The sequence below is a fragment of the Apostichopus japonicus genome, chromosome 14, assembly GCF_037975245.1.
Source record: "Apostichopus japonicus isolate 1M-3 chromosome 14, ASM3797524v1, whole genome shotgun sequence".
NCBI classification, from domain to species: Eukaryota; Metazoa; Echinodermata; class Holothuroidea; order Aspidochirotida; family Stichopodidae; genus Apostichopus; species Apostichopus japonicus.
Window position 1 is genome coordinate 23,228,818 of NC_092574.1, and position 26,056 is coordinate 23,254,873.

The 26,056-nt window shown below is 36.2% G+C and overlaps 1 protein-coding gene across 3 annotated transcripts in view; it reads right to left on the bottom strand.

Annotated features, from left to right (window-relative positions):
- LOC139979522 (uncharacterized) overlaps positions 1–25,144 on the bottom strand; it is a 148,388-nt gene extending 123,244 nt beyond the window's left edge. Inside the window, exons 1-3 of one of the 3 annotated variants that reach the window (XM_071990425.1) lie at positions 24,758–25,144; positions 23,352–23,502; positions 1,722–1,830 (exon numbers count right to left, since the gene is read on the bottom strand). In XM_071990425.1, coding sequence (XP_071846526.1) covers positions 1,722–1,830; positions 23,352–23,380 — 138 coding nt within the window. In that variant the 5' untranslated portion in view covers positions 23,381–23,502; positions 24,758–25,144. Of the gene's footprint in view, positions 1–1,721; positions 1,831–11,013; positions 11,604–23,351; positions 23,503–24,757 lie in introns of those variants that run through there. The other 2 variants (XM_071990426.1, XM_071990427.1) reach the window with 2 other exon arrangements.
- Positions 25,145–26,056: the final 912 nt, after the last annotated feature.

Consider the following 26,056-nt stretch of genomic DNA (forward strand, 5'->3'; position numbering starts at 1 on the left):
CTATTAGTGTACTTATGACTGCACACAATGAAAAGATCCTAATGACTCATTCCAAGGCTACCATTCAATGTCTCTACGGAAACAGATTTCCCTCGGCATTGTCATTGTCACAATCCCTTTTCACGTGTAACAGGAATCTTGCTTCACTTTGTATGGATCTGACAACAAGGCATGAGGCGTTCTCACAAACTTCAGACCATTCATTAATGGATCGAAGAATATTCTGCCAATTGAAAGGTACCTACTAGATGTATGTCCTACTTTCTGGATGCAGTGTGCTTTTTTTTAGGGGGGGGGGTTGGAGAATGATAAACAAGGGTGTCTTTGAGGCACACTTCAAAACATTGCTTCAAAAATCGAGCATATATCTGTCTGACTTCACCTGTACTAAAACCCACTGAGGGTTGACACAAGGTAATCCTTAAAACTTGCTGGTCTGGGGATTTACGAGTGACGATACTTACCTGTCTCCAAGTCTACATCTGCACTTCCCTATCTACCGAAACTAAGGGTGCTTCTACACTAGATCCGGATCGGATCTCGATGTCAGGATCTGATCTGATCCGGACGTCGAGATCAATTTTGCAATGTAAACACTCCCGCATCAACAGTGATCCGAGATGTCCGGTGACCGCATTACATCACATGCATTCTCGCCTGAAATTCCAGTCCTGTATCATGCATGTGCTAAGTCCTAGTAGATTGAGTGCGTGTGGGCCAGAAGTCGCGTAGTATTGTCACCCTGACGCTATGCAACCATGACAACCAAAAATTTTGAGTATACGTACTACACGATCTGCGGCTGGGAAGGACACATTTCCAATACAATTTTATCACCATGACATCCGGTGAAAAAGCGGGGGAAGAACCGAGTACGACTCAAGTGTAAATGCGTCCGGATCAATGCATAAGTTTACCCCATGGAGAGATGATCGTCTGACAACATCAGGGGATTTGATCGGGATCTAGTTTTAAAGCACCCTTAAACGACTGGAACAGTTTAGCACTCACTATCACTTCTAGGGGACCACCCACTTTCTCTTCCTTACAATTTTCTACTTCAGTTAACAATTTCAAGTAAGATTTTATGATCAAAGGATAATTAAAATTACATCATCACCCAGATGGGACAATTATTTATGTTCTGGACTTTCATTTCCTGTTTGAAGCACTTGAAATGACAGCACAGAGCAGTAGGAATATCAGGTTTCTATCAGATAAAAGGTAAGGAACTGTTTGTACTGTCAGTACAAGTGGGTTGAAGCATGATATGGGAAGACAGTATACAGTGGTATTAGCATGAAAACTTGTCCCAACTGACTGGATGGATGATAAGCATCATAGGTTACTTGAATATGAATAGAACTTGGACAATTGTGAATTGAACTTCTTACAATGCACAGGTCAGCACGCACTTTGCGTAGTGTCAGTATACTGTACACGAGTTACTGTATCACAAATGTGTTTGACCAAAGGCTGTTTGCATGAAACGATGAATTGCAATCATTTGACAAACGGGCACCGACAATCGAGCAACCGCTGATGCGCCACCTTTAAACGAGACCAGGGTGTCTCCACTGTAACATTGATGAGTTGATTTAGACGTTGCTTTACGATGAACTAACAGATTAAGAACAGGAAGAAGAATATTACTACCAAACAACAAAATAAACACAAGTCCTTGGCATCCTCAATTATCGTACTCATTCATGTTAACATACCTCTTGAACTCGAACTGGGACTCCAAAGAGAGGAGCAGTTGCCTGTGGCTGTGACTGAGTTTCATTTTTGACACGAGAAAGACGTTCACGTTCCCTTGCAGCCATAATTCTAGACGTGATGAGAGAGAAAGAAAGAGTAGAGAGAAACATTGCGACATTAAGATGGTAACATTAAAATAGACATTTCTGCTTGAAATTCACTTTAAGATTTACAATAGATATGCTAGAATAAGAATGCAGTAGTTGTGTGAAGACAGGTAAGTGAGGAAGCAGAGTATGTCAGACTCTCAAGGTATTTCAAAACCTTTTTTTGGTTTAGAAACATTTTGAGAGGTAAATTGATACACTGCACTGCAAATTGCTCATAAATCACTACACTAACCCAAAACTACAAATTATTTTTCAAGATCAGATCGCAAAGTCATCCTTCTCAATGACAACCTTTCCACCAATTGATTTGAAATTGAGCAAGTCTTGAATCGAATTTGATTCGTTCCAATAACATAAATTTGTCGCCAAGACATTTTCAATACCAATATGAATGACGTGCAAAGCAAATTGGAAGACTTCCAAAATTTTCAACCTTTACTTCATTATTTCACATTTATGTGTCTTGATTAGTCTAGATTAACGTAAATACATAAAGCATCCTGGTCATATTAGCATGAAACTCAAACCTTGAAATTTTTGATACATGGACTTTTAACAATTGTCAAAGTTTGTAGCAGAAGTGGAACTTGAAGCGAACAAGTGTAATGTCTTCATTGCATGCTGACAGCAAAAAAAATATCTCTTTTATACACTTTTGGTACAAAACATGTCAACTTCAAATGTTGATATCTTAGAAACCATACATAGGAACTCAATGCAAATTTTCACCACTGTGCTAAGAGTATGTTTGTCTTACAGTAGTCCAAAATCATTTTACCTCAGGATTATCCATTTAAGGGATGTTAGTATTGCACAGAATGACCATACTGTACTAACTAGAAAGTGAGTAGAAACCCAACAGGCTTAGTGATTACTTGCCACATATTCTATGAAAACATCTAGGATAACACTGTACATAACACTGCACATGCATGTTAACCATTTAATGTGCACAATATAAAGTGAAAGTACACACCGAAAAATAAGAATTTCATCCAGGATTTACTTTTAGAGTTATCATGTTTATAACCTTTTCAGACTGTAACCTTAGTTGACTTCAAATTACTTGAACTTTGCCAAACAACAACATTCTTATACTAATTAAAGTGAATATACATAACACTACGGTATGAAGTTCACTCCAGCTTTACCTAAAAATGGACTTTAAACAGTTTTCAGACTTTGACCTTTCATGACCTTTGATCTGCACAAGAACCATAAGGTTCTTGTGCTCACTTTAGGGTACCAGCATACTATGCAGAAGAGTCAACCATGTACTTTTTGAGTAATGCTGTTTACAAACCAAGGCATAACACACAAACACACACTATTGTATAGATTCACTTTGCCTTCAGCAAGAATCAAATATTGCCACCCAGTGGAGCACAGGCAGACTAGTCTTGTGGCACAAATCGATGAATAGACCACTTCAAAACAAAGACCCTTCAAGCATTAATTTTAGAAACTATATTATATCAAGTGTCTAGGTAGATACAATGGATAGATGGGATACACAAAGCCTACCCTGTGTACCAATTATCAAAGTTGCTTTTTATTCTTATAATTGAAGATTATCAGTTCCAATTATCTAGAAATGTTAGGGTCATAACAAATTCTGCTAACTGTGAAAAAGCTAGATTGTTATGGTGGTTCAATGACAATTTTAATTTGTCTTTCACAAATTTTTAAGTATATCTACACCTCAGTTGATGCAGAGAAACTCTTAAAGAGGGAATGTACAGATTCAGTCTTTGCTATTAACATAAAAGATCGGTAATATATGATACAGACCGTCACACAGACAATATGAGAATATAACATTGATATACTGTACTGTAGAATGTGGCTATCTGCACTGGTTACAGTACAAACAAAATATATACAGAACAAGAGCTAGGTAATCGTTGATACAGTGACAGTATTTTATACATTAAAGACATTGAAGACTCGCCACAAACTGTGTGCCGCCCTCTGTAAAAGTTAACTTTCCGTTGCTTGCAAGTGAAGTTTTTTTCTTGTCCTACAAGATGCAGACAGTAATGAAACATGATACCTTGTTATCTTTTATCTGGACCTAAGATGTCCATCGCTGCTATGTACACTGTGTTGTGGGTATTTACCGTAGCTGTATGTATTGACTGTACACTAGTGTCTAATTACCGGCAGTTCCAAGCTGTGTGTATATTTTCTGGGATCGATGGTGGTGTCTAACACTTCTGTTAATACACCTCATTCGAAACTAGGTCGGATTACCGGCATCAGACGTTTCTTTGTGCGCGAGTCTTCACTCCCTTTAATCAGTAGATTCAGAGTGAGTGGAGGGGATTTCCCTTCCTACATGGTTTCTGTTTCATTTGTATATTTAGCTTAACTAGCTAGTGTTTCAATCCACTTCCACAGTATACATATATATATATATGCATCATCAATAATGGATAATTCCCCAAAACTAAAACCAACAGACACTACAGTACATAAAGTAGTTTAAATATCTGCACTTTGAGTCAGTGGGAAGGAAAGAGGGATATAAGGCACAAGGCACAAGGAACAAGTGTCTGGTTCTTGAAAAGGTGGGAATTTCCTGGCAACAGTTTCTCGCTCAGCTACTGATGGTTTTGATAATTACAGATGGCCTGTTCTTTAATTAAAGCAAAAGTCGGCAGTTTGTTACAATCTTGCAGCGATATTACCGAATGCATGGAATGCAGATCTCCAAAGACACTGTACATGCAATTGGCCAAACTAACACACCCATAGCCTACCTGTTTTTCCAACATGCGTAGAATGCCGATCAAAACTATAGTTGCAATTGGCCAAACTAACACACCCATATGCCTACCTGTTTTTTCAACATGCGTAGAATGGCGATCAAAACTATAGATGCAATTGGCCAAACTAACACAACCATACTTGTTTTTATCACTGTATGCATAGGAAGCTTATTCAAATTAATGCATTGACCACACTAACACACCCATACTTGTTTTTGTTTTTTTTCAGAGATTGCTAATTAGCTAGTAAATAAATGTTTCCATTGGATTCTGACAAACATGACCACCTACCTGTACACAAGTTTGCTGCAGTCATACTATCTACATATAAGCTGAAACATGACACAGACTTTCAGTTTCAATTTTTCAAGTTTACTCCTACAGTAAGTTACAGTTTACTTATAAGTTAATTACTCATTGTTTTGTAATCACTTTTAAATGGGATTATGACATGCAAAAATCTTCCCCTTTTTTTGATGAAATATGCCACTTTAACGAACCAACAACATTAATGAACAATAGAGTATCAGGCACATTTACCAAAACAAAACAAATTATTTCTCTTGGATGTGCAACCCCTGAGGAGCGTTTCTCATGAAAGGGATGCAAATTGGCCAATAGAAGGAGGCGGTTGTGATCTTTACATACTTGTTTACCATGTACATTAAGTTTTAATAGACATCCATCACGGGAATGCACATTAACAAAGGGTACAAACTAATGTTGAAACAGCTGCCGTAGTGTCAAAAGATATTACATGATTGATGACGATGTCCTAGCCATATCATTTAGAAAGTATGAACCTAGGCTTTAGGAAGCCTAAGGCTCTTAATGAGGTTTTGACTTAATAGAGAAAACTTTGTGGTAAACATGAAGAATGTTAAGTGACTCTTTCAATGATCTGATTGGAATATTTACAAAAGAAATTCATCTCGGATCGGTCTGAATAACCTGAGCTATACATTTTGATAATTAATTTTCAATACCCTGTCTTTCCCCCCATTTGATGATTAACACCTACCTCTCATCTCCTCCCAAACAAAATTTATAGAACAGAAGATACTCCCATCCCTTCATAGGCCATTACTATCACCCAAAACATTTAAGCAGGCATAAACATGGCTATAACTGGCAACCTTCCAACCCTATTTTTATAAAAGCTATATCCTCCCAAATTAATTCCCAACCAAATTTGACAAATGAGCATCTCAGTGGGATGACTTGCTCTGACGGAGACAGAGAAGCTAGAGTAGAAATTTGACCAGGCCTGACCATATTTGGTATTTCTAGCATATTGTCAGTCAATACAGATGACATTTACATACCCCAAAACTTACTGGTTTGGGTGTTTACAAATGACGAAGGGGGTCATTGGGTGTGTGGAGCAAGGATGTTACCATTTGTTGCATGTTAGGCAGACTGGAGTGCATATGTAGAGGAGACAGGTAAGAGCAGAATGAAATACATAGGAGTGTATACAATCTAAGAAATATGGACACACTTTACTGTTGTGGGAGCATAAAGCTTTTTTTCTTTTACCCCCACCCCCCCCCCCCTCTCTCTTCTTGTTGCCAGTTTCTGATCACCCAGTTTGCTGTTTTTCCAAGTCTGATGAAGCAGGCGACTGCTAAAATTATGACTCAATTGTGAAGATTTTCAGCTGGAAATATTTTGGGTTCTTAAATTTTTTGAAACCAATTTCGATGTAATGAAGTTTGTTCGTAGTATGTAATCATAAGAATACTGCTACACATGTTCATGCTTGAATTGCAATCTGGTCACACTACATAGCACTTTGCTTTTTTTGTGAAAGCAGTTAATTTATGTCATTTTGCAAGAAACATTCTTCCTCACCCCTTAATAATCTTGTCAACAAATACAGAGCTCTCTCCAGCCTGAAATGAGATATGTACACCGAAGGTGATGATAGTGAGCAGAGACGAAAATAGGGAATGGATAATGTTCCGTTGTATCTATGAACTCTTATTTCATAAAACTTTTGTCTGTTAATTGTCTTCTCCTATTATTACATTGGTATATACCCTGGTTGTCAATTTTCCTCCTAATGTCACATTAACATAGATTGGTTTAAGTTCGGATCCTGTTTACGCTGGATTGAACAGGATATCTTCCTGGCAAAGGATTATGGTTAGGTCACATGTAGGGCACTATTTAAATTCAACACATACAATGTGAAATAGAAAACCTGGGGGATGGCGTTGCTGCTGCTGATGATGTACAAAAACAAATCTCCAAATTTCTAAGAAATGAATTCTCTTGCTGACACCAAGACTCTTTCATGGCACGTTCACCTGCTGTGAGTCTCCGGTACATGGGGAAAACAATAACAGGATTTATACAGTTTGTGAAGTACAGAATAAGGTGTGTGTCATGTACACACCATTACATGTACATTCAAAAAGCAATCCTACAGTACATAAACAAGGTGCATAGTTTTTTTCTTTTTCGTAGTTTTGGAATAGTTTACAATTTTGTGAGCATTTTAAGGAATCAAGTTAAGTTTAAAGATTCTCCACTTTTCTGCTGCAGAATCTTAAAAGGCATCAGTATTATTGGCCACTAATATGCTAGAAGGTTAACTGATGGTCACCCATGTTTCAACATCAAGAGGCATTTTGCTACCACCCTTCACATAGTTTAACTCACTGAAACATGCAATCCTCTAACTTATTAACACTTCTCGACATCTGGATATAATTTGGATAACCACCTGGAAAGTACTTTTCAAAACTTTTAGCAATCTAGCACACTAAAATGTTGGTCCAGTACTGAAGACCTGTAACCAGTGTGTGTGTGTGTGTGTGTGATTGAGTGCAATGTATTTAATACAGGGCTAACAATATCATTTACTTTCCCAAGATTTTCTATGATAAGTTAACAAACAATGGAACACTGATGGGAAGTTGTAATCAAAGTCATAAAAAAGATTTTTTTTTTTGTGGCTAGAACAGCTAGACTTGAACCAGTGAAGTCAGGATTATGAGATATGTGGTCTTCCAAGAGAACTATTCAGCCATTGGTCAATATATCATCTCCTACTTCTGGGGATAGGAGAGGACAGTTGCCTGGGGAGGGTGGTTGCCAGTCAGAATGGAGGTTCTTGTAACGGAATCTAGATTTTCCTATCATTTGAATGATGGGTCAAGAAACATCTCCCATCTTCACTGAACATTAAGACCATTCATAGCTGACATTTGGTGTTGACTTCCTCTATTACTGTACAATGTATTGAAGGTATCATTGCAGCCCTACAGGCTATGAAACAGTATTAAAAGCACAAATTAAGAAAGCTATGTTCAATGTTGTCACATATTTGAGGTTGAAAATTGCCCAGTTTGAACTTCGACAATGCAATTCTATTTTCTATTATTTCAGTGATTTTATAAATAGTAAAACCATCCCCATTCATCAAACAGATTTAATTGTTTGAATGTTTAACGATACTAAATTTTATTTATTGCATCTCATAGCTTATTATATATTCATGTACATATGCAACTTGATCTTTATGAAGCTATCATATACTGCAAGCACAATCTCGTAAAAAATTGATGATCAACACTTCAAAACGTTCACCATCGTCAGTCTCAATGGCAAGCTGCCAACTATAACATTAATTTCATAGTCTTGAAAGAAAGACTTGACTGCAAACATTGTCTGATCTGCTGATCATGCTGTACAACTTTACAGTTTTCTGTGCAAAACAACAAAAAGAATCAGAAAAAAAGCATCTGGGAAGCAAAAAAAAAAAGACTTCAATAATTGATACACATAACTTGAAATATGGATTTAATATTTAACAATACCATTTAAGGCGATAACCTACTATAATTGCAAGATTAGGTTGATATCGCAGGCTGGTATAATTTTCATTACTATTATGCTTAGATTTGTCCAACACAGCAGCATACTCAAAGCCGAAGCCAAAGTGAATCAATCAGGTCACATATATCCGGAGTATACTGTATGCATGCTAACTTCTTCAATACAACCCCTCGTTTACCTTTTGGGAAACATTTCATACTTTAGTTTTGAATCTCTATTTCTCCCAACGGAAGGGGCTAGGCTGACAGAAACCTTTCCAAATGATACTTCAGATATAATGCGCTTATATTCATTTGTTCACCCTTAAAATATTTGTTTGATGTCTGAAAAGTCCCTTGAATGTTAAATTGGACACTGATGTTGTTTTGTACTAAGCCTTCTATATAAGACAAGTAAACGAGAGGAATGAAATATACTAAAACAAAAGTTTCTTAATTGCTGTCAATCTTCCTCAACATAGCTCTCCCATCATGGCTGGTCATTTTGCATGCATCCAAAGTCATTTACATGTTTTGTTTATAATTTATTCATAGTATCCTGCCCTGTAGGCATCATGATATCGTGAGAGTTTTCCCTCAGGACTAGCTAGAATTTGCCTGCATCTTTCGTGCATGTTAATTATCATCTTGTTCTCTCACTGTTTTTAACTATTTTGTTTTTTTGTTTATGTGTGTTTCATTGATTTATTCATCCTAATCTATCACAATATTATTATTGGAGCATAACTAATTTGGATTAGACGAAATAAATTGACTGCTGGTATGATTTCAAGAGCTGCATGAAATGTCAAGGTGGCGCATTATTTCACTCGGGTGTGAGGTTGCATAATTGTGACAATGTATTTTACTTGGTTCCCATATAAACTTGCGTTCTAAAATTGCTAAGAGGATGCACAAACTGGGGGGAAAATATTGTTTGCTATTGTTTTGAAGGACTTCAGATCATGTGTGACACTTAATAACCAAAAAGACTGATACATAAATTGGAGAGAATAAACACCTTTCTTTTCTTTTACTTTTTTTGGTAATACTCTAGGGTAAGACATAAATTTGTCTCTGGACAGAATTTCCCAGTTGAACAACCTGCCGGCCGGATGCAAGTCAAATTATTACATCAAGTAAATCTCCACTTGTCCCATTGAATAATTACTCATCCGGTATGGCAAGGCATGGCAAGAGATGGCAAGGTATGGCAAGTGACAAGATGTGTAATATAGGAATTTTTAAACAGATACAGCAGTAGTTTATCAAAAAAAAACTCCAGGGTCTTCAAAACTCCTACAAAATTATTCCCATCAGGACAATGGTATAAAGATTATTACACTTGGGAGACCAGGGCTCAAGGATTAGATGAGGCCCAGGAATAGATGGGGGGGTCCCTGAAGCAAGCAAAGGGTGTAACTATTCGCTGCGGGGCCAGGATTTTTCTTTCCATGGGCCAATTTCGAGGATAGTTTAATTAATCTAGTGTTCGTCCATTTTCTTACCTCTTTAACTTTAAATTCAATTTAGGCTCAGGGCCCCTAAGGCTCCTGGGTCCCCCCCTACAGCCCCCCTTGCATTACGCCACTTCATCAAAGACGTTAAATCGGACAACTGGGAATACAGCTTTAATTTGAGTACAATATTAATGTTGATGTTTAAGATATCAACAATTTGCACATTCAATCCCCATCTTTTGTCTGGTGTAGAAGAGAGGTGAAATAGGTCAGTTCTCAGCCACAGAATAATACGGTGCTATGGCCTCAAGTAACATACTGTATATATATATATGACAAACTTTGACAAGAATGATTGGTGGTTAATTGATTTCACCCAGTTTAGTCCAGGTGTTTAAATGAATTAGTATATTAGTATATTTGGTCAATTGATCACCATTAACTATTAGGGTTGGACTAAGCAGCTAGACATTTTTGTTGCCCAAGGAATTTTCTACACTAGTTATACATACCGTAAAGTTGAAAGTCTTGAAAGATGAAGCATTGGGTATTACTGTACATTCACTCAATTTTCACACTGTGCTAGTTTTCAAATCAAATATGTCTGCCATTCATATGATATTGCCTTTTAGTCATAATTCTCTCTATATACAAGGAACTTAAGTCCAATTTATGATTCCTATGGTTACTGTCGATATTCATATATCTAAAAATAAAACATTCATAAAATGCTAATTTTAAAGACAATAACAAGGGAAGGCTTCTTATAACAGATAACCTATTTTTATTTGCTGAAGTACAAAACCACCTGTAAGCTCATTTCTTTTGGGGATTTCCCTACACACACACATGTATTGTATATGTATATGGCAGGCATGTGATACAAACAATTGTTGCACAAGAGTTTATGATACTTAAAATGTGAGTTAAAGTCACGGGAAAGAAACTGTAACTATAATGCAGCTGGGTCATTTCCCTACCATGACCACAAATTGGTATGATTCGGCACAGATAAATGGAGAAAAAAAAAATGAGAAACGTATCCAAAATAAATAAACAAAACTGAGAGATGGGCACAAGAACTCACCCTGCTCATCTTAATTTCATCTAAGCTCCAGTTCAGGTGTTAAGATCTTTCAGTAAAACGTTGCTTTTCCTTTAAGCTAATTAATATCAAAACCTATTTCATCCGAACCTTCGGCACACTTCGATCTGACCGTATGAAAAGTATCTCCACAGGAACTTTGTACATACACAAAAAGTTCTTCTCTTCTTTTCCTTTCGTTTTTTCTCGTTTCTTCTTTTTTTTTTCGTTTCTCCCCTTTAATTGTTTCGGTATCAAATGTTACTAAAGAACGCTAAGATAATACAGCTGTGTTTAGGTATCCAAGAAAGAAAACAAACCTCACAGCAGTCAAGGATCGTTCTATAAACAATACAAAGATTCTAAAAAAAAAACCTGTCTTTCTCAAAGATTTGACACTCAGACACAACCGAACATATCCACGAATATATATATGTCCATGACACATGCCGTCCCAAAGAGAAATCTCTAAAGTCTACTGTTCTAAACATCCACCATTTTACGGAGATATTCTTTGCTTACTTATCTATGTAGGTGATGTAGTATCGCATATATATGCATAGTAGTACATTCAATAGTCTGAGTGTACATACTATCCACACACTGATCATTTTTAACACTCTCATTTCAAATCTCAAAAACAAACAACACAAGAGGAAAAGGCACATGCCAAGAATAATAATCTGTCTCTCTTGTTTTGTTTTGTTTACCAAGACTAATTTTACTTTTTCTTTTCAACCTCAAGGTAATTAAGGGCTAGGTACTCCAGTGATATTTGCCACTTTGACATTTAATTAATTGGCCAAGAGAGTAAGGAAAGCTTTTAAATTCATGAAATATTTGTGTAGTTTCTTCTTTTATACACATCTATGTACAATGTTGTGCAATGTACCGAAATATCGCCATACCTATGGATATGGATACAGTGTGTGTACGTTGCAATCAACAGGTAAACACTTTTCCACCACTACAAACAACATGATGAAGTGACATAACATCTTGTAACAATCTGATAACATGTTAAAAGTTAGTAAGAGTCTAAGTCATGAATCCATTTCTCTACGTAATGACAAAAACGATTACGTATCCAGAGAATACCTTAGTGTTCAAGTTTATTTTGGGAGTTCCTCTGTTATAAATAGTATGGTTTCCTTGTAATGTTTACCTTTGCACTTGTACAGTATTACAATTTGTCCATTTCCCATAGCATTTTTGCTATACAATGCATATATAAGTTTAATATTCACTGATATCTTACTCCAACATGTCACCATTTTGCAGCAATTTCAAGCATTGATTACATACAACAACAATAATTAAACAGACAGCCAATGGGATAACTGATTCCTTGAAAAAACACATTCAATGCTAACAGAGCACACAATATTTTAATCTGTATATCAAGTACAAGTAAGTAGTTTGTATTTGCTACACCTGCTACACATGATGGGTCTATCTACAACCTATTAATTCAACCTATACTTCTGATTTGCATATTTACAAAGTTTCAAACTTTTGACCTCAAATGACCTCTGAACTCCTAAAAAGGATAGAGTTATTGTACTCAGTAAGGTAGACCTACATATCAAGTATGAAGTTCATGCAAGTTACTTGTGTAGTTTTCGTGATTATGTTTTCAGACTTGGAGCTACAGTATGTTGACCTCAAATAACCTTTGACCTCCACCAACTTCAATAGTGCTTTTGTACTCACCAAGGGGACCCTACTACAAAAAATGAAGTTCAACCAAGCGGCACGTTTGACTTATCATGTTTACAATCTTGTTAAGGTTCTTATACTTAAGTACTCAGTATTTAAGAGAATCTACATACCAAGTATGAAGTTCAACAAAACTGCAGTTTTTGAGTTATGATGTTTACAACATTTGCAGTACATGTTGACCTCAAATGACCTCTGGCAGACATAAATTCCAATATAGTTCTTGTATTCACTATGTGGGTTTATTTACTCTAGATACATATAATTGCATGGCTTGGCTCCCTCTTATAACTCTAACATGCTCCAGACATACACTCAAACACTCCTGTCTTCATTCCAGTTACATGCATTTACTCCAAGAACATCGGTCTAAACAAAAACAGGGTGACAGATTGTACGAAGTAGCTGCTCCTCGCTTCTGGAATGGATTACCACTAGAGCTAAGATGTTGTACTTCCCTCTTTTCGTTCAAACAAAACTTTTGAAAACTCATCATATCTAACTGCTAAACCACTTCTACCTTGTGGAATTTGTCATTTTTGCAACAGAGTGTTAAAATGAGAAAATATCAAATTGATCTGTTTAATTTATCTACTTTTTACAACTTCATCTAAGATATGAACTCTTCTGTACAAATCTTTGGAATAGCAATTTAATCTGAAAATGTGTAGCTTTAATCCTTAAGCTGCAAAATGTTAACTTTTCAAGGTGAAACAAGTAATCAATTAAGACAGAACTTTCTCTGTATTCTGTCCTTTTTTTGTTTATGTACAGTGTGATGTCATGAATCACTTCAAGATTTTTGTTTCATGTTCAAGAAATGCTAGCTTCCAAAAATTCCCATAACTTCTTTGGAAGAGACCAAGTTATGGAAAAGACCAAGAACATAGGTTCCAATTCCGTACGAAAATCGCTGTAGGAAATCCTGACAACAAAATGCACGAGTTCATTCTAGGCACGGTAGAAGGGGGTGCTAAGGTTGTGAGGAGACAGGTAAGCGAGGAACAAAGTAAATCTAGAGAGACACTGAGACAGAAACAAACAAATCCAAATAATATATTCCTTTTCTCTTCTTAAAAGGCTAAGAAATCATTTTTCAAGTTTGGTAAAGTTTTATAAACAACAATGAGTGACATCACTATCACAAAATGAGTTGAAGAGTCTCCTTGTCTTTACTCATAGTGTACAAATCATTTTCCCACAGAAGGAAATTACGCTCGCATGAAACAATTTGCATTTTGATGAAACCTTAAATTCACCTACAATATATGAACTGTACCCACCAACTGTGTCCAATTCTTACCAAACAATCAAAAAATTTCTGATTGATCAGCAAATATGCCTTAAACAAAACTCAGCTATATTTTACTTCAATGAACATTTAACCTTAACCTAATGTAGTAGTAATAAATAAAGTAATAAATAAAGTAATAAATATACATCAGAGAGTAGGATTTCTTGGACAAAACCATTTCTTAAAAATGAGAATTATAATTTCTGACAAAGCATAACCAATTTAGACACAGTTGACTAACTTCAAATAGTTCACAGGACTACAGGGGTAGGTTTTCAGGTTAACATCTTCCTTGACAACAAAACAAGGAACAACAACCAAAAAATCATTATTGCAGTATTGTTAAAATTTTCATTTCGAAGAAGCAATTAAATCTAGCTAGAGATCAGATTGCTCTGTTCAGTTCATCAACTTACTGTAGCAATATACTATGGCCATACAATATATATGTACAACATGTCTACGTCATGTTTTAAATTTATGAAACAACCAGTTACTTATGATTCAACATCTCTAAACTTTCTTGTAGGAATTGAAAGATGAAGTTTTTATCATGTTGTACTTTTTTGACATTCTGAAGAATCCATGTAAAGATTCTTGCCTGGAAGTAGCAAGATGTCTGCTAGTTAAAGAGCTACTCCCTCCTGTATAGAGTCCACCACTTAAAGGTTAAAGGGAGTGAAGACTCACGCACAAAGAAACGTCTGATGCCGGTAATCTGACCTAGTTTCGACTGAGGTGTAACAGAAGTGTTAGACACCACCATCGATCCCAGAAAATAGCAACAGCTTGCTACCGTCGGTAATTAGACACTAGTGTACAGTCAATACATGCAGCTACATTCAATACCCACAACACAGTGTACATAGCAGCGATGGACATCTCAGGTCTAGATAAAAGATAACAAGGTATCACCTTTCATTACTGTCTGCATTTTGTAGCGACAAGAAAAAAACTTCACTTGCAAGCAACTGAAAGTTAACTTTCTCAGAGGGCGGCATGCGGTTTGGGGCGAGTATTCAATGCCTTTAATCCCGTACAGCAAAGTTTTATAAAAGCCCAAAGTCTTACTGTTTTCCTTCCTTCCTTTAGGCTACACCCACCCTGCCCCAAGCTAGCTGACAATTGTTTATTTCTTCACACAAGGGAAGTCTATATAGGATATACAGCACTGTATCACACATAGATAAACTCCTCTTTTCAAAAGTAAGACATTTCAGAGGTTTTTAAGATGACTGTTTTGATCAAACACAATTAACACTACAATTTTAAGTGTATGTAGTTTTCAATGTTGGGAGAGGTTACATTAGCAACCTTAAAGTAACATAACAGCAGCTTAATTTGAAATGTTTACCTTCTTTCACACTCTCTACATCATAGATTAGGCTGTGGTAAGTACAGTATGTGGGCTGAACTTCCTATGTGTAGCCATGTACTGTCAAATTCATAAACAGGACATAAAAAAGTTAAGGGAAAACTGGCCTTTTTGTAACAGGAAATGCTATAGATTGCTTCACCAGTTGAGTTGAACTCACATCCTGGAACAGCAATTGCACATGATATAAGTAATACATATCTAACCTATATGTGCACATATCATAGTATATGTATCTATAGATCTGTGTGTGCATTAGAAATTAGAACGAGTTACTTATGTGGCAGGAAGAATCCAGATTTATTGGAAGGGACATGATTAATTTGGGCCACTATGTACCTTCTACTTTTAGTGGCAAAAAACTAATATGATGTTATCTTTGGGACCCGATGAACCTCTTGACATGGGTGTTTAAATTTTGGTTGAACACAACATATTACAGTTTTAAACATAATTTACTGTTAGTAACAGCTGTGGACAATTAATAAAAAATACCTCATGGGGCAGTGTTACATGAATTGCAATGAACAAATTAAATGATATTATTTCAACTTATTACCACAGAAATGTAATTTTGACAACTTTCCCAAGGGCTAACTCCATGTAGGTCTAGGCCACTGTTTGTGTCGTTACCATAGGAACATGGTATTACTTACTAACATTATTAACAGGATTTACTGGACACTGAAGTTGACTGCTTAGCAAAAATTGATGAAAAATTTTTTTCGACCTCATTGGGCATCCCGAAATATGGATTTTTTTTCACATTCTGTGGTATTTTATGCATTAGGCAATGGCAGAGTAAATTATGTCATTAGGACATTTCAACTGAAAATGTCTGTTTTTCTTTACTACATGATTTCGATCAGTTATCAACTGAGGAAAAAGAATATTTCTACAAAAGAGTTGAATTTTGATGAACATTAATAGCTACAAAGCCAACATTCCAAATTTATTAAGGTTATCATCCTGCTTAAATCAACAAGATAATTATAATAGCCTATTACTAAAGCTCTTGCAGCGTATTATGAACTGCTTACTGTGATCCAACTTCCTGGAGTAGTTGAAGGTCTGGCTAGCCAAGTTAGGGGACAAGATATTGCGATAGGATTTTCAAATACAGTGTGGAATATTTTTCTCATCGATACAAGTTTAAAATTGTCTGCAACTAGAAACTCCCTATAATATAACAGTTAAATACCATTTTGTAGCAAATATTATTTACATACTTGTGAACAACATGTTTACTCCCTACTGTCTTGATTCACCATCCAAGTCAAACCAATTGTACAAAAGCCCAACATTGGAACATTGATATGAATCTATAATGTCAATAAACTATAACTTGTCAGGTCCCTGCACAGTGCAGATTATCTTATCTCAGCACAGTGCAGCCTTATCTTACTGTACTGTACGTCACGTATGACTGAGTACACATGTTTGTGCTAAACTGTGTTATTAACATACATGTAAAATAAAAATGTTATATATAACACATCTATTGGAAGCCATTACTTTTCATAACAATAACTGCAAAATGGCATAGTCTTTCAATAATCTGTAAATTCCAAAGCTGCAAGTAACTAAGTCTAAAAATATAACTTTGTGTCTTTTGGATGCTACATAAATGCTTAGAATCTAAACAAACACCAAAAGCAATTAGGATACCATTTCAAGCAACACATTAGCAAGAAATGAGCTCACAAACTAGCTAAGCTTTCCTGTGGGATTCTCAAACAAAAGCTGCAGGACAACATTATGCATTTTGCAACCGGACAAAATGTTGAGGAAAACGTTGTGAAGTTTTTAGGTATGGTAAGAGTAAGTCTTATTCCTGAATCCTTGATGATCTTTGTGGATTTGGTACATGAAATCTTGAATGCTATTGTATGCTTATTCTTTTGCCTCTTTGCTCTCAATCAATTATAACTTCTCTTTGGCAGAATTTACCTGTTTAAATTGGCGGATCGAAATCTTGCCATTTTGAGAAGATAGAATTTACTTCGGAGCTGATCCATACAACTGATCATAGATACTTACTGTAGATAGTGTGTTATTTTAAGCAGGCCTCCATTCTCTGCAGATCACTATGAATCAAGTCAAAGTGACTGACCAAATAAGTAACCAGTTTACAATCTCTAAACATCTGTGTATTGGCCATGTGACACATGTACTGAGCTTTTGCACTCAAACTAATCCATACAGATGCATCCAATCAAACATAAGAATGTTTTTCTTGTTGAATATCTTAATCACACCACGGTGTACTTCATGAGATATTAGGCTCTGAATAAATCGACTTCCAATTATACAGTTTTCCAATTTTACAATTACAAAGTACAATTTTCCTGTTGATATTCACCAGTACATTAGTACATGTATGTTTCCATGACTCTAATATGTACATTAATGTCAACTAACAAATACTGTTTCAAGATTTCCCGTCCACGGTCATCCATTTCAAGGGTTGTAACTGAGACAGAGATGTTCATCCTGACATCAGCACAACAGGAACAAATACGAGCATTTATTTTGTTCAAAAATGCAATTTGAGCCCATGTTATTGAGCTTACCAAACAGTGCAAAATCTTTCAGGTCTAATTTACCTTTAGTATCACAAATTTCTTAGTACCCTCAAAATGGCTGGATGATTGAGAGAAAAGAAACAACATATCTCATATCAGATTGACGACTTGTTATGAAACTCTCATTTTTTAGCAGTGTGCATCAAGTACTAAGTAATGTGATCATTTAAACACATTAATGTTCCTAAGTACTGTATGTTTCAAATAAAATCCCTTCAATGCTGTTTGACTTTAAAACCTAAACACCTCAATGCATTCATCGGCACCAGAAATGGTAATCACTGGCATACTGAACATTTAACAACAGATAATCGTAATGAAAAATATACATCAAAGTCGTCTGTGGCATTACCACAGTATGTGAGGAATGTCGTACCGGAGTTTTAGTCAAGATGAAGATCAAATTTCATTCACATGTCGCAAATGAAACTTCAAATAGATATAAGTAAACACTACTGTACATGCCGTATTCATAAACATGTACTACCCTTTGCATCAGATCGAATTATGGCTATACGAGTGAATCTAATTTAAAACGTAAACCAAGCAAATGACTTTATGTCACATCCAGAATCCTCCCATAAAAAACGATGGATTGTAAATTTTCAGATCGATTAGTTGTAACATTTTCACGTAATTAAATGTAATAAAACCGCTCAGAAACTTAGTTTCGTGGATTTTCCTCTCAATTCTGATTTTCTAATTCTTAATTTTCTTCGGGGATGAAGGTATATGGCGTCTTTGTGTTGTTGTAATTATTCAGTCAAAGGGGAAAACACACCTTTAACAGAAAGTGTACAGTAATAAGTGTACCAAGAGTGGTATTTTGCACGTAAGTATCAAACGCAAGTTTCACAACCTGACCTGACCAAAGGAATAATGATTAACTTGTATGTCCTAGATCTATATATATACATACAATAGGATATAACCAAGAGGCAAGAAGCTAACTGTTTCAAAACTTGCCATTATTTTTTACATAATATAACATGTTCTATTCCAAAATTTGTGAAATGACTTGAAGTGAAAGAATCTGGAAACAAAAATGTAAAATCGGCAAGGTAACACTTCATTTTGGACTGGAAGCTTTTTACTGCTTTTCTGATAAAATGTGCACAACAGTCAATGTCAACAACGTCAATAATGTACATGGCTAGTACAAAACTAACATTACAGTAGGAAGGTATATGGTTACTCCAGATCATTACAAATTCAACTGAAATGCAACTTTAATATCCACCCAGTCTTACTACAATGTTTATAATATTTATATGAATTTTCCAGTATTTGATAATAATGTCATATAACTGATGACTGATACCAGCAGATGCAGGCTGCCAAGCTACTAATACAGATATAATATCATAATTGATGATGGCTGTCCAGGGCACCACTACTGAGGCTGCTTCCAGTCTCTGATAGAGCTTACCCATCCATTCTGTAGGCATGTACAGTACATGTACAGTATGCATCTTCATAAACATGCGACATGCGAGTACATACGGACTGCTATGCCTATTATAAACATCTCTTTCCTACTGCAGGGATCAGTTCAGATCAGCCTGAGTGTGCATCATGACTGTGAAGTAGACTGGTTCTTAACCACAATTCCCTAGATGCACTATAACATTTATAATGTCTAAAGAGTCTATTAAAGCTAATCTTGCTGGTAGCATATATATATATGTTAAAAATTGACTGTTGGAAGAAAAGTGACAAATTTTGTGAAAAAATAGAGAAACAAAGCAAGTCATGGTTTCCTCTATAAAGAGAAACACAACTCAGAATGGTACATTGTAAGCTAATGGAGAGGACATATATATGGACCCAGGAAGGGGTAACTGGGAGTACAGTGTTCAAATGCTACCAATTCTTGCAGGCTAGGTACATCATAGTGCACATGTATACAGAGATGAGACAGGTGGAAGGGGAGGGTGAAGTAAATTCATGTCCCTGCCAGTTTATTGCTACAACAAACATATAAGACAACCAGGGCTTGCAACTACATGGACATGCTTAGGCTTGTCTTACAACAGAAGAAACCAACACATTTTAATAAAGATCTACAGTATACTATACAGCAAGACAACTAGACACACATCTCTGAGACCCCCTAGAAGACTAGCGTCTTCTGTGACAAGATGCACATTATGACGTGTTCTTGCAGGATATGCAAGATGGTGGGGTGGTGGGGCTAAGTACGTTAGGTGTGGAGTTCTCTCTCCGGGTTGACAAAATGCACTTTCAAAATGAAATAAAATTTCATAATTTTTTATGATAACTTCCTCTCTTGTGAACCTGCAAGAATTCAAGTCAAATACAGAATGTACTTAAACAGCAAAGAGACAGGTTGCCTGTACCATCACACATTGTTACATAAGTTTTGTACATGTACATTTAGTACTGCTACCAATCAAAATTAAATGTGACAATGTCAACCTACTATAACTTATACGTTCATGTGAATATCATCTCAATGTCCTTTAACATGTTACTGTCTGGTAAAGTTTGGCAGCAGCATTTATGGGTGGATACTATGGAGTACTATAAACTAACAGGTTCACATGCTTCTTATTCAGAGTTATGGATAGTTAAAAGTAGGTTATTGGGTTAAAATATTGAGTCGAATCTGTATGATTCCTTCTTTTCTTTTTCTTTTTTTTTTTCTTGCAAAACAATCGACGAAATCCGCAGTTAGAGTTCAATGTACCGCAATGCGGGGTGGTATCGCTGTTTACTGCTCCCTGTTTTATGCCTTTGTCCACCAGTTACAAAGAAATTAAGCATTAAAGTTTTAAAGATTTTCAAACCAAGCAATAAAACTTTATATAAAGTTATAAATTTCAGAGTCTAAACAAACTTTACTGCATTGTGTTGCAAATTTTTAGTGTCAGCCAAATGGTTGGAACTACAGACACATTTTCTAGAGAAAGGATAACCAATCATGTTGGAATACTACAAGAAGACCATCAGGATAACACAAAATATTAACTTGATGCAAAAAGACAGCCTGAAATTCTTATGAAAGCTGTTGCTATGATGAAAACATGTCTGTGGGCTTTTATATTTTCTTTTGTATCATACCCTGTACTGAATTAGTTAATACATACAGCTAATGGCTGAAATATATGAAGCCCACAATGGTTTTACTCTACCAGTATCCCTTATCACATTGGAAGACATGTGTGTGTGTGTACAACAACTGCATGAACAGGCAGGCTACAGTAGTAGTGCACAGCTCTGTAGTGCACAACTGTGGTAACATTCCTCTATTCAAACGCCTCCCAAATCAGCTGATCAAGGTATTTTCCAAACAGCTGTTTGGAGTATATCCCAAAGGGAGCAATGTCATTTAATTGTTGGAGGAAAATGACCAATTGCAAACTGTGGCTACAATACCAGCGGTATAGAGTAGATAATACTGCAGAAAAAAATCTGCTGCAGTGACTGGGTTGAGGAAGTTGTGAAATTGGTTTGATATGGTAATAACACCATAAAGACACTTCAGGTGTACATGAATATGTTTGCATTAATAAGTGGTTTTTTCTTTTGTGTGTGTGAAGTAATCAAACAAACAAATACTGAAACATATACAACTTTTCAACCTTACAGTAGCTGCTTATGAATATAGGTTCCTGTCAATGTTCTGTATTATTCTTTATAAAAACTATATTATTTTCATAATTTGGAAGACCTCTAGCCTCGTCTCTAGAAATACTCTGAACATTTAAAAAGAGCTGAAATTCATACATTCATCCTGTATGACACAAAATGCAAAATGACAAATAGTGTTACAGTGGTTCCTCTGGTGCAGTAAAATATACCTTGCAATGCTAGATAGATGTTGAGTTTGCAGTACAACAGCCTGATTTGGGATCATGGAACATCAGTGTGTCACCATTCGTAGGGCATAAGTTAGTCTTTCAAATTTTCTGTACGCATTTCCAAATGCTCTGAATTATCTCTCTAGTTTCGGTGTAGAAAAATGTTTTATCTTTACACTGTATCCATAGCAAGTTTTGTAAAGCATTTTGGTTGTGATGGGATACTGGATATTGGATAAATTATTCCCTGGGTAAGGGGGTCCTGCTCGGCCATGATTTGACCAAAGGCCTGACTGTTGTATTTTGGAATAGCTGGTTTGCTCTCTAGAGCGGTGCGCCAGAAATTGATCTTGCCAGTTTTTTTAAATTTTTAAATCACTCCTGGGGCTACAACACATGTCAAAAAAAAAGGAAATATATTTCACCATATGGGGTCAGTATATACTGTACACGTGCATCATCAATCTGTTTTATGAAGAAATCTCCTGTCAAAGGTACGGAAACTATAATTACAGACTTCCGAAAGTATACATATATTTCACATTTTTCATTTGGTCATTCAGTGAAATTGTTTGTTCAGTTCTGATGGTTGACTTAATAGGGTTACGAAAGCCTTCCCATGGTTAACAGAAATTTATAATCAATTTTACCCACGATGCTATGCTCTCTGGCAATTCCTTTTTGTATATATACTGAAAGACCTTTTTTCCCTGACAACGTTGTTTAGGCTATTTATCTCCTACCTACTACCCACCCAGAATGCACACTCACGTTTCAACTTCAGGCTAGTTTTCATCCCCAAAATTTTGTGAAACAATCAATCGCTTGATGATGAACTTGTGCAAAGTGGAATATTCAGCAAAAACTGTTTGTTTGTGCGTGAAAATGATTTGGTCTCTAAACTTCAAACGATTGAGGCATAAAGGATAACATTCTTTAAATTTTCTATAGTATTTACATTTCTGTTGACAGTAGTTCACAATTATGTTATATTTGCTCAAAACTTCTAATGGAAAATAGTGCATGCAACACTAATTTTGGTGATGAAATCATACGTAGTGTCCTGTTTGTTTGTACAGACTTCTTTGGATTTTCTGTTAAACTCTGCACACAAAAATAAGCATCGGTTATGCAAGGACAATTTCTCATTATTGCATGATCCCACCAGTTTTTGAAGTAAATATTCTGTATTCTATTGCTTGCAATTCGAGTTGCTGTTTCACCAACAATGCAAGGTATCAGATTTCTCTTTTTAATTTGATGCAAGAGATCTGTAATATTTCTATCGCGAAGTACTGTTGTACTGCTGTGACTGGTATGCTGTAAGTTGCATTGCATGTCTATGGTTCATCCAAGAACAGCTGCTACAAACTATGGGCTTTGCAGTCTGAGATATAGAATGCTCCATAGTTTTGGATAAGGGATACTTTAAATACCTAGTAATATTGGTGAGGTCTGTTACAGTTCTGAGCTACATCCATATAAAACAGAGTTCACTGTGGTTGCATGCTCCAACCTCCACCTTAAAATTAGTAGAGGGTTACCTTAACTTGAGGGCTAATGTTGCATCCATCCTCTCAGTCAAGACCTATACTATTCCCTTGGCCAATCCAAACGTATTACTTTTATGCAACAAAATATGCAATGGCCTCATTAGGTTGATGACTTCGCAACAGTTCGATATAGCAGAGATCACTGTAAAATAGGGGAAGACAACAACTGTGTGACTGTTTGTCTTGTACAATATATACCCTAAGCACTGCATTAGTTCTTACATTGTTTACTTCAGTTAGACTGGCATGTTGCTTGTGACTCATCAAAGACTACACAAATTATAGTTTCTGTAAATTAGAAAATATTGCCATTCAGATTATTTCTTCAGAACAATTCAAAATTAACAGACGTTCAGATTTCCACGATTAACTTTCTCATGAGCCAAAAAAAATTAAGGCAACTTCTGAAGCAATGATTCCAGTAAAGAAGTAGCATAATATGGCAATTATTGCAAATTGAAAACATACCATTTGGACTCCAGTAACTGCGTAACTGTTTAATGTTTGTTGATTTTAATTAAGTCCTTCCATTGAAGCATTTACCTTTATTTTATATAAGAAACTGAAAATGGAGATGCACATAATTTCACTGAAAACTTTCTGAACAACTTTTGAGAACCCACTGTGCAATGGTAGGGTACAGAGTATCTATGACAATGAGGCAATCCACTCTGTTTCTTCAGGTACATTCCATTGTACTGTCAATGAGTTTTCTCTCCATGGTACCATGACAATATAGCTGAAAACTGATGATACCTTGGTATACTCTTCTTGCTGCAAGGTATTCCACCTACTGGCTTCGTTTAAAGCGACATTACGAGGTGTATTATAAATCCTAGGCCTAATGATAGCAATACCTGTAGGCTGTAGTCCAAACTAGTATGCAGTATTACGAACTGACTTCGACGTAGGCCTAGCTTATATTTATGCCAATCTGGAAGGCCTAGTTTGTATCTACCTAGCCTAGAACTAGAAAAAGATTTTGTACACTATTACATTGTACGCATATAAACCTTGTGACTTGTGAGTAACATTATGATTGGTTTTAAAGTTACTAGGGCCTAGGCCTAGACTCATACTAGTTAGTTAGGCTAGGCCACATGCCAAAGTTAGGTTAAAGCCTTTAATTGTTCAAATGTACACCGAATCGATTATAGAAATCACGTTATATTTGATGGTGACATCTAATGTCAGGAATCCCATGTTCTGTGGGCCTATTAGGTTACGTAAGGCTAGGGTTTGGGTGTTGTAATGATAGGGGAAGCCTATGTTGAATATCATAGGTGAACAGTTAGGCGTGAGTTTCCCAGAACCTTTTCACGTTAGTCAAGAAACAGCAGCAGGGTGACAGTGTCTTGTCTATAGATATTACGTACTATTCCAGACGATTGTCTTACCTATTAAATCCAATAATCAATGGCGTTGCTCTCAGTTGCTACAGGAAGGACTTTGTGGTGTTTTAAAGCACCCCAAGTGTTCCAATAACTGACTTTTCGTCAGCAATTTGTGGCTTGATTGTGTAAAGAAAGTATGAGCCCGGAAGCGCGCTCTCGCATAAGCAGCTGGACTGCTTTTCCTAAATTTGTCACATTTTTACGGAAGAAACGACTTTGTGACTTCAAAATCCCTCAGACTATCGTTCCAATGTATCAAAGAAAGACCAAACGCCCGTTGTTGAAAGTTGTTGAAATATTTACAGAAAAAAAGTTACAAAACAAAAAGTGACCAAATATAGTGTGAACTGTGAAACAAGTACGCAGTCGCTCACACAGCAACGAACAACAGATAGAGCAGCTGGTCGAGTTATTATTGGTTATACACTGTGTATTTACATATCTGTACGAACTCTCTCGGGTCAAAGGTTGACTGTGCAAAAGATAACTTTATTACCTGTCGATCCCTTGTCAGGTTGGGCCAGAAAACATTAACTCATCATTATCTGTTCATTATTGTGGATGAGATGAACTTCGCTCTTGCAATATTGTTAGGTATTACAACTTACCGATATACGAAAGCCGGATTGTGACATGGAACACTATCATACATTGTTGCGTAAACTTTGTTTTCCTCGCGAGGCCGGTGGATCACCTTATTGCTACTCGGAATAGTGGCTAATACGTAATACACATGGAAATCATGCATACAGAGATGGCTTCTAGTAAAGTTGTAGATTTTCATGAAACACACTTCATTACATAACATATTTATTCAAATAAATATTATATTATTAAAATTACTATATAAATATTATATACAATTTTTTTTTTTTGAGTCCAGTGTTGGATATAAGGTCTGCTCTTAAAATAGTGCAATAGGCTATATTGCGTTTCGAAACGAAGTTGATGAATTTTAACTGCTGAATTTGTACTGTACATATTATAAGCTGCCGTATGTATGAAGGTACTATACAACTAGTTTTTTGTCAAAGTCTGTCGGTGGGTGGGTGTGGAGGGGGGGCGGGGACTGTTCCTTGTTTTTTGCTGTGGGACTGACCTTCATCCCAGAAGTGTACCTGATTGCACCCCTGGGGGTCACAAGGACTGCAGCCCCCCCCCCCCCTGTTAGAAAGTGGGCAGATTTGTTAGGAAGGTACTGCCATCCGTTTACAATTCAAAGTCAATCACACGCATACACGGTACATGCAACGGTATTATCATCGTAGGCAGACCAATACAGTCTGACAAGTTTGTTCCTTT